At 40.2% G+C, this 10,596-nt stretch overlaps 1 protein-coding gene across 1 annotated transcript in view; it reads left to right on the plus strand.

Moving 5' to 3' along the window:
• Positions 1-8,995, plus strand: part of LOC119954321 (membrane primary amine oxidase-like) — a 36,773-nt gene extending 27,778 nt beyond the window's left edge. Inside the window, 4 exon segments of the mRNA XM_038779454.1 lie at positions 5,246-5,534; positions 6,679-6,764; positions 6,767-6,807; positions 7,432-8,995. Of these exon segments, the coding sequence (XP_038635382.1) occupies positions 5,246-5,534; positions 6,679-6,764; positions 6,767-6,807; positions 7,432-7,701 (686 nt within the window). The 3' untranslated portion in view covers positions 7,702-8,995.
• The last annotated feature ends 1,601 nt before the right edge of the window (positions 8,996-10,596 follow it).

Raw genomic sequence — 10,596 nt, forward strand, 5'->3', positions numbered from 1 at the left:
GACGGGAAACCATGCCCTCTAATCCGTTCCCAATGTAATTAGATATGCAACTGGCTGTTTTGCACCATCTTCTGTGGCAGGAAGAGCTTGATGGTGCATGTTCTGCCATTGTATCCGTGCTTTATATTGAAAAGGCGCTTGACACTGACCCAACAGTGGGTCAGTGATGTCAAGCGCCTTTTCAATATAAAGAAAGAAGATGCATCTTCAGGAGCATTCTAAGGTTGGAAGATGGACCTCCTGAAGGAGACTGAATCAGGACGATCCAGCTGAAAGATGCTCCCTACCCACTGCTATGCTGTTCCAGGGCTGCTGTTGGCCTCCAACCTGAACTGCAAGGGCAGCCAGCCCCAAGTGTTCTTCAGGTAAGTCCTGACATTTGCACACCACGTTGTTCCAGATGTGTTCCGCACCGGCATGTTTTTCCGCTGGCATCACAGAGAATCGAGTGTTCGGGGAAGATTCTGGGTAGACCTTTATCTGCACCACATCAGCGCAATATGAATCAGTTTCATGTCCAGCAGCCTTCCCAATCTGTCACAGCTGGCACATCAGAAGATTCCGCTGTAATTTCACACCGGTGTGAAACAGTGGCGGACTGGGTCTAAAAATATTGGTTGCCAGGAGACAAAGGGGGCCCACCCACAACTACAATGCTATCATTTAATTTTCATAACGAATAAATACAATTTTCAAACAATACACATGGAAAAAAGTACAATTAAAATTTTTGTGGAAAAAATGTGTATTTCTTAGTAATTACAGTGTACATGTACTGTACATATTACTGGCAGTAGATACCAAATGTAAATACAGAATGTTATAATAGAATTTTTAATTTTAAATTTTTTAAAAAGTAATTGGTTGACACAATTTGCACATTAACAGATAGTTCAAAAGCACAATAGAGCATTGCATGCAGTCTACTATATTAAGAGCAATCATTTGTGTTCGCTAGAAGATTGTGCGAATCTGCCAATAATTGCTTCTGCATCCAATTCATCTACAATTACTTTTCAATGGATAGCAACATGTATGATTCCAAATTCTCCTCAGACAGCGAATTTCTTAACCTTGTCTTTATGATCTTTAGCTTTGAAAATGTCCTCTCACATTGGACTTGAGTAACTGATAGTGTGCAGATGACTTTATAAAGTTCATAAAGGTTATTATATGCCTTGTCATGAAGTCTGTTGGATGCCAGAATTTTTAGTACACACGATGGGCAAGTGCTGCAAATTTTACAATTGTTGCAACTGGAATCAATATTCTCACCATTATTAAGCAATAGCTTTAATACATCAAAGTTTGAAGCAAAAGAAAACAATTCCAATATTACTTGATCTTTGCTGAGTTGTGGAAACAGCTTAATAATACCTTCCAATGCTTCATCTTCAAGGCCCTTCTCTGCAATAGTTTTAAACTTTGCTGGGTCCAAGCAGGACAAATCTTTATACAACTGTTTGTGTTGTACAAAGCGTGATTCTAGTGACTGGACAATGCGATCCATTATTAGGTTAAACACATTTACTTGAAAATCAGCTAGAGAATCTGAGGAATTTCTTTCATCATCAATAAGCTCATCTGCCATTCTTTTCTTCTTTCTCTGCCTCTTAACTGGCAATGCTGTTTCCAACGCATCAATTTCCAATGTTGATTTTCATCCATATTCATCTGTGAAATCCTGTCATTACATTTATTTACAAATTCCAAAGCCTTGCTGTGAACATTATCAAATGTTCTTGTCTGTTCCTTCAGCTTTGTTGTAGCTGAATCTACCAAACTCCATGCAGTAAACATATCTAAACCACTTGTCTGTAGATAACTTGATAACGGGGTTGTAATTTCAAATATATACAAGTAGGTAAATGCTGTCAATATGGTTTCAAACTTTAGAAGACTTTGAAGTAAAACATTTGCTTCATGTTTTGTTTTTGCATCAAACCTTTCTGAATCTTGTATCATTGATAAGCATGTCAATAGATTTACGAAAGTACTGGCAGCGGCATCATCAAAACGTCCAAAGATAGTTGTTGCTGCATTGGATTTTCCTGACCATCTGGTCTCACCAATTAGCTTTAATCGTTTCATTTTTTCTTGTCCTAGATGTTTTCCAACAACTTCTATCCATACAGCCATTCTCTTGTATGATGCTTTCACAAAAGTCGCTATATTCTGGAGCAAATTGAAAAAAGAAACTGCAGGCACACAACATTTTGTTGTTTCAGTTATCACCAAATTTAAGACATGGGCATAGCACCATATATGAACATGTTGATCAGCCACATCAGCAATTTTACTTTGCAAACCATTATACTGGCCATGGTAGCTTGCAGCGCCATCTGTCCTATCAGATAAACATTTTTGGGGGTCAATTTTAAGATGCTGTAATGTTTCAATCAATAAATGAAAAAGTCCCTGTCCTGTACCATCATTACTTGGCACAACTGAAAGTAGTCGCTCACAGGTAATACCTTTAAGCACATACCGAATAATAATGCTAAACTGAGGGCAGCACGGTGGCACAGTGGTTAGCATTGCTGCCTATGGCGCTGAGGAATCCGGGTTCGAATCCCGGCCCTGGGTCACTGTCTGTGTGGAGTTTGCACATTCTCCCCGTGTCTGCGTGGGTTTCACCCCCACAACCCAAAAGATGTGCAGGATAGGTGGATTGGCCATGGTAAATTGCCCCTTAATTGGAAAAAATTGGGCACTCAAAATTTAAAAAAAATAAATAAAAAAAATAATGCTAAACTGATCGACGGATGAATTATCTTGTGTTGAATCAACCTGAATAGAATAATATTTTGCTTGAGAAACTTCATGACTAATTCTTTCTTGTATCATATTCTTCATAATTTTGATTAACATGTTTATAGTTGTTTTACTCAGGTATGTAACAAGTCCACCATGGCCTTTACTTTGAGCCTTTCCTTGTTGCTCTAATCGTTTGATTCTTTGTTTCGACTTGTTTTGCACTGCAGAAATGTGAGCTGCCATAATGGGGTCATATTTTGCCATCAACTGCACTGTAGCTAAAAAATTGCCATGATTCAGAACCTCATTATCTAGAGTGTAGGCCGATTCATTTCTGTGACCTCGAAAAGGAAGTGCTTGCTTGCCTAACATCTTTATGATGTCTATAATCCTCATGACAATACTTCTCTGCTTCAATATTTCTTTCCTTTTAATTAGTGATGCTGCAAAAAAATTATCTAAGGTGCCATCATTAACCACACTGATATATTGCTGAGCATTTCTGACATGTGTTGTTGTCGATTCATGTAAAGTCAAGCTCTGGCTAATACGCCTGTAGTCACTAAAGCCACGTACAAAGGGTGATGGATTACAAGTGTTGGGAAACTCAAAGGCTAAGCAGTATGAACAATATAAGCATCTATTTTCTTTGTTATATGTTAGCCATTTTCTTGGGACTGAGTCATTCATAATTTTCCTCTCATACAAACGAGCATCAAATGGCAGATCATCAAGTGGCTGAAGTGGATGTTCAGCAAAAAACTGTTTTAGCTTTGCTCGTGATGGATATTGGAAGATTCCAGTAATTGATCTTTCATTTTCTTGCGTAGGTTCATTTACAGGATGTGCTTCAGAAACCAAGTCATTTATGCTTGAAGGAATATCTGATTCCCTGTCACTAGTTGAAGCTATGTGTTCAGATGTTGCAACTACAGGCAGTACAGATACCGGAATAAGGAAGCCAGAAGAAATATTGGGCCTGAGTTGATTAGTAATGGATGCACTTGTATTTGTCTCTACATTCAAAGTAGCTCTTCTCTGTTCTTGTAACTCGCATGTCATTGCATCATCACCATGAGCATTGTTTCTTGATTATTTGTTGCAGAACTGGATATTGATGTGGATTGTGCTTGTGGTATTATAAACTCTGTAATAGGCCTGCATCGCTTGGCTGATTCCTTTCTTTCTGCTTCTTTTTGTTCTTTGCGTTTTAGTGACCCAGATTTATGCTTTTTCTTTTCCATGCTGGTAGGGGTAATATTCCTGAAATAAAAACTTAATTAAAAATAGCCCACATTGGGAAAAATGAATATTGATGATTGCAAGAATAACTTGAAGGAACGCCAGATAAACCCCTACTTGATAAAAAATATAAAATAACTTACTTACACTTCGATAGGCTATGTTCATTAGTCAATACTACTGTGGCCTATGCAGCTTCAGAAGAGGAGGCAATCCACTGTCCAGTGTTCACACCAGCAAGCAACTGAGACAACTGTTGAAACTTAGAAGTTTGGTCCGACTATTGTAAGACAGTAAGAATGGTCCCACGACCAAAGTTAACATGTCCAGTTTGATACCAGTGTAGTGTTACAAATCGCAACCCTTTGCGTTTATCAATCATGGCTTATCACTTCAATATCTTTGACCTCATGATTCACGGTCAAAGGTACCGCTTCTCCTTTTCGGTGACCTCACGACCCTATGTACTGCTTGATATCCTTTCAAGTTGCCGACCATCTCAAATCACAAACTGTAACTTTATCTTTAAATTCACACACTCTTGCTGAAAACGTGGATTTCCAACTATGTCCGAACCGGGTGAACCAGCCCCGGCCCCCTCCACGCCTTTTCACATCCGTTTAACACTGCTTCGTTCCTTCATACACTGAGTGATTATTTGTTTGTTTCTTTATTGCATTTTTATTTGGTATTGCTCTTTTTAAAAACAATTATATTTTATTAAGTTAGAATACAAATCTCAGGAAAGAAGTTGGAGATTTATTTATCTAATTAATTATAATTTTTAAGGGCCCTTCAGAGATTCACGGGCCCCTTCTTGGCTCTCCGGGCCCCGGACCGATGTACCGGCTGAACCAAAACTACTGCTTGATATCCTTTGAAGTTGCCAACCATCTCAAATCACGAATTGTAACTTTATCTTTAAATTCACACACTCTTGCTGAAAACATGGAATTTCCTTCATTATGCCCGACCCGGACCCCCCTATTCCACATCCTTCCACTACCTCCCCTGCTTCGTTCCTTTTCATGCACTGCTTATTTGTGTCCTGTTCTCTTTTTTTTCTTATTCCTTTTTATTACTAAAACAGTTGTCTGTGTTTGTTTCTTTATTGCATTTTTATTTGATATAGGGGGCCCCACTTCATCAGGGGCCCACTTGCCATCGGGCAAGCTGACACCCTGGCCAGTCCGCCACTGGTGTGAAACTGATTTCATCAGTTCATTGCGACTTTTGTTCCTTTTAGGAACAAGTAACTCCATTGAAACAAAGGACGTGGAATACAAGCTCAAGTCAGTCCCCTGGGAAAGCGATCAGAAGGTACAAGTGCCAACCGTGAAAGAACAAATATTAGACACCGAAAACAAAGCAGCTTTCAGAGTTGGAACAAAAATGCCTAAATATCTGAGTTTTGTAAATCTGGAACAAAGAAATGACTGGAACCATTATCGAGGTTACAGAATTCAAGTGGTGAGCTTCAACCCTGACAGTGTGCCTGAAGAAATTCCTGAAGAAAAAGCCATCTCCTGGCAAAGGTATGGTGCATTTAGCCCTTGGTTACTGTTACATGGTTATATTATTCGAGAAGAGTTAGGGACTGTAGTTTTGCCCCTATTGCCTCCATGTTCAGTGTATCTGAAATGCCACATCACTTACTACTGCACTACAGTCAGTGTTTCAAATTAACGATGTATTATTCTGTAGCATATGGCAAGATACACTCAATGTCAGCTCCAATATTTGGGTTTAAAGTGTGATTGTTTCAGACTTCTGAGAAATACAAGACTTATTGTACATTACTTGACTGTCTGGCCCTCTTGTCCTGCTGAGTTACAAAAATCATGCGACCGATCTTAGATTCCTTGCAATAGTCAACCACAGTTGGGATTAATTACATAACTTCTGGTGACATTTATAATAAATAATATTTTACATATGGGGAATGTAGAATCATTGGTAAATTTATATATACATGCTTACACAAGGTTTCCCTTTATCACCATTGGACTGTAAATATTACTGTTTGTTAGATTATGGAGCATTAATTAAAGGAAGTATTATGTAAACTAGTCGATGCTCAATGATTTGCCAATGAAAATAATGTCTCTCTGTGTTCCTCTACTTCTCTGTCACTAACTGCCTTTTTCGCTCTCGTTTTCTGTTTGCTTTTCAGTTTCTGTCTCCTTTCAATATTTGTCTATGGCCTACTTCTCATTCTGTTTTTCTTTTTGTAAGTTTTGCCTTTCGCCTCTTTTCTTTGTGCCTGCACTTTTTCTGCCTGCTTCTCTCACATGTTCTACTTTCCTCTCTATTTGTCAGCCTTTCCATTTTACTAGCAATCCGCATGCCCCTTTCATTCACTGTATCTTTTTCTCGACAGCCTACTTTTCTGTGTTCAACCTTCAACCTCCTCCTAAGCTCTGGAACTCCCTCAATCCCTCTCTCCATCTTCTACCTCTCTTCTTTTTAAGGTGCTCCTTAAAACCTGATTCTTTGACCAGGCCTTTAGTCATCTGCTCTGACATCCCTTTACGGGATATCAAGCTTTGTTTTATAAAGCTGCTGCAAAGTGCCTTGAGATGTTTTATTGCTTAAAGACCCTGTAAAAATGTTCTTGCATTTGAATTTATGCATGCTCATGCACAACATGAGTTAATAATGCTGTCGCTTCCAATTTAGGTATCAGTTAGCAATAACAAAATACAAGGACAAAGAGACAAGGAGCAGCAGTATCTACAATCAGAATAACCCCTGGGAGCCTGCTGTTTATTTGCAGACTTCATTAATGATGAGAATATTAAAAATGAGGTTTGTTTATCTATGTGTATAAACCATTTGTTTGACGATGGGAGATGTATTTTTGTTTGGATCTGCAAATTTTCGATTGCATCATAGTTGCCAGAGAAACTGAGTGAGCAATCCCAATCCATTCTTGCCTACCTATTGATATTCCGTGGCTGCAACATGACCCATTGATATTCATGAGAAGTTGTGTAAGGCAGAAGATCTGTGTTAGAGGAGCTGATCCCAGCCAGTGCAGTGGTGGTGTTATTGCAGTCATCACACCTCCCCACCCACCACCCACCCCCACCCCCACCACCCCAGGCAAATTTCGGTAGGCCTCCATATTCTGCTGAAACATGCACATGTATGATGCTCAAATTGGGCTTGTTGCCATTACCGCCCCATTGGCTAAGCTTCCCGCTCATGGAGAAAGACCCCCCCCTGCTGACTCACATGACACGGATTTGATGGTCTGAATCGCCTCCTTTGGTGCCATGATGACGGGAAGCCGGTTTTGCACTTCTGCTGTAGGCTAATTTCACCCCATGTTATTAAAGGACAGGAGAAAAATGGTGGGAGTTTTTTTCTTTTACGATCTAAATGTCAAAATGTTAACCATGCTCCCATTTCCTTCATGTTTATGAACAGGATCTGGTCGCCTGGATTACCGCTGGCTTCCTCCACATTCCCCACGCAGAGGATGTTCCCAATACGGCCACAGCTGGAAATGGTGTTGGCTTCATTTTAAAACCAGTCAACTACTTCCGCAATGATCCTTCTATTGAAGCTCAAGATGCCATCTACATCAATTCTTCCCAGAGTGGAAAAGCATGCAAGACTAACCCCATGGCATGTATAGTCGAATATGCTTCGTGTACGCCCCATATCCCAGAGTTTACCTATGGAACAGAAGATTAGCTGTTGATAGTTAGCAGGACTGAATTAGTGAATTAGCAAGCTAACTGTGACTGACCACCACTTTCAATTTAACTCTACAGTACATTTTTTGTTGAGAAATCACTTATATAGACGCGGATGATCGACTTGAAATTTTTTCAGCCCCACTCATGCAATTGGGTAGATTTCATAAATTGCTGCTCTTGGCACAGAACCTTGTGTGCTGGGAGTGTAGGGGCCCCACAAGAGCCTCTATCCATCAAATTTAATGGGCAGGAAATCCTGCCAGGACTAAGTGACCTCCATGCTTAAATGCTAGACATGCATAGCTGATGCAGAAAGATCAGCATCAGGGAAATCTTCTTTAGTAAAATTTACCCTTAAATCTATTATGGATGAAAACAAGATTACGTTCAACTGCTCACACACTAACTGATATCTTCTCGCCTCTGTGTAACAGAGTGCTTAATTGAAACATTGGTGTGTAAGGGAACTTCTTTAATAGCTCAGGCTCGAGTTGATACATCATTACAACATATTAAAGATGCGTCCTAGCTAGTCGTTAAGATTTGGTAAATGTCTCCAAATGTGAAGCTAGCTGTATCAATTGTGACTAATTGATTTTTTTGTGTGATTAAGTTGAACTTCACTTTTGTTAAAAGGGCTCTGAGGACTTTTACAATGTTCTGAAATCTGCATTGCAAAATCAGAGCTGTTCAAAATTAGGACAGCAATTTCCAGTGCCCGAATAAGTCAAATTCTGTTTTATTACATGGAGATTCTGCATCATTCCACGACTTTTGCTGGTATTCTGGGGATTGAATTCCAAGTTTCCATTATTCTTCCCTAGAAAATATTGAATCACAGAGTGTGTTGCGCAAAGCTTCACAAAGGGGATATAATGACATTATGTCACCGTTGGTTTGACTTTCTATTTGTAAACATTTTTATAACGTAATTTTCAATGCATTTTTATATTTTTTTATATTGCAACTGTGCCACCTCGTAAAATAATGCCATGGGCTACATAATTCATAATGTCACACATATTTTGCCAAATGCCAACAATGCCATGTTGAATATTTTATTTCTTCTATACGTTAGTGGGTCATTCAAATAAAATATAACGGATAAATCGATGTATAAATGGAGTTATGATCAACGTCATTGAAGGTCATGTAACATTATTAGCATTACATTTAAATCACTGAACTAATCTCTGATTAGGCCCTGCCTGCATATCGCTGATACAAATGAAAAGTATTTTATCTTTACATACTGTAATATTACATTAGGGAACAATCTTTTTAAAAAATATTTTTATTAAGGCATTTATATATATATATATACATCAAACACAACCAAAACCAAAAAGAGAACAACCAGAAAATCTCATAACAAATAAATAACCAACACCCGCTCCCCACCCTCCCTGCTGTGCTCCCCATTAACCCTGCTCTGCCTTCTCTCTTTTTTTAAACCCCCAAACCCCCCCCCCCCCCCCCCCCCCCCTCGCCCTGCTAACTTAACTGTCCTGAAAGAAGTCGATAAACAGTTTCCATCTCCGGGCAAACCCCTCCACAGACCCGCTCAAGGTGAACCTAATTTTATCCAGCCTGAGGAATTCTGTGAGGTCGCTCACCCACACCCCCGGTTTTGACAGCTCCCAGTCCCTCCATTCCAGCAGGATCCGGCTCCGGGCTACCAATAATAATAATAATAATAATAACAATCGCTTATTGTCACAAGGAGGCTTCAATGAAGTTACTGTGAAAAGCCCCTAGTCACCACATTCCGGCACCTGTTTGGGGAGGCTGGTACGGGAATTGAACCAGCGCTGCTGGCCTTGTTCTGCATTGCAAGCCAGCTATTTAGCCCACTGTGCTAAACCAGCCCCGACCAGAGAGGCAAAGGCCTAAACGTTGGCCTCCGCCGCCCCCTGGACTCACGGGCCTTCCGACACTCCAAAAATTGCCAATTCTGGAGTCAGGAGCACCTTCACTCTCAGCACCTCAGACATCACATCAGCGACCCCCCCCCTCCCCCCCCCAAATTCCCTCCAGCTTCGGATATGGTTGGTGGGCCCCTCCTGCTCACCGCCCACACCTATCCTCCACCCCCTCAAAAAGTCTGCTCATTCTGGCCACTGTCATATGCACGCTGTGGACTACTTTAAATTGAATGAGGCTAAGCCTAGCACACAAAGAGGATGCATTCACCCTCCTCAGAGTCTCCTCCCATAACCCAGCCTCAGGGAAACAATCTTCAACATTAAGGCCGTCTTTAGGTTTAAAGTTCTATTGATTAGCAGGTCTACACTTGGCACTGTGGTTTCTTGTCCTACATCAATGGAAACAATACCAAGTACAGCCATTTTAGGATAAATGTAATCACTGTAAAATGATGATCTTGTCACTCGGTTGGATTTCCATTGAAGAATTAATGTGAGACAGTCAAAGTAAAAATGCTTTCAATTCCATAATTGCATCTGGGTTTTGTCGGGCTCCATTTCATGGACCTTGTTGAATATCCTTGTGCAAACATTTTCTTTGTCAATTGTAAGGGCTCCCCCTTGTTTAAATCTTGTTTGTTCCCTGTTTTCCCCTTTCTTTTATTTCCGCTGTTAAAAAAAAATCTTTATTGTCACAAGTAGACTTACATTAACACTGCAATGAAGCTACTGTGAAAAGCCCCAAGTCGCCACATTCCAGCACCAGTTCTGGTCCAGCTGGTATGAACCCACTCTGCTGGCCTTGTTATGCATCACAAACCAGCTGTCTAGCCCACTGAGCTAAACCAGCCACATACATTTTTGGTCCATGGCTGTTTAATGGACCTGTGACTTTAAGGCAAAGCAGCCTGCACCTTTAATTTGAACAGGAAGACCCAGAAGGCTGTGCTGTTTTCGACTGACAT

The sequence above is a fragment of the Scyliorhinus canicula genome, chromosome 19 (genome assembly GCF_902713615.1).
Source record: "Scyliorhinus canicula chromosome 19, sScyCan1.1, whole genome shotgun sequence".
NCBI classification, from domain to species: domain Eukaryota; kingdom Metazoa; phylum Chordata; class Chondrichthyes; order Carcharhiniformes; family Scyliorhinidae; genus Scyliorhinus; species Scyliorhinus canicula.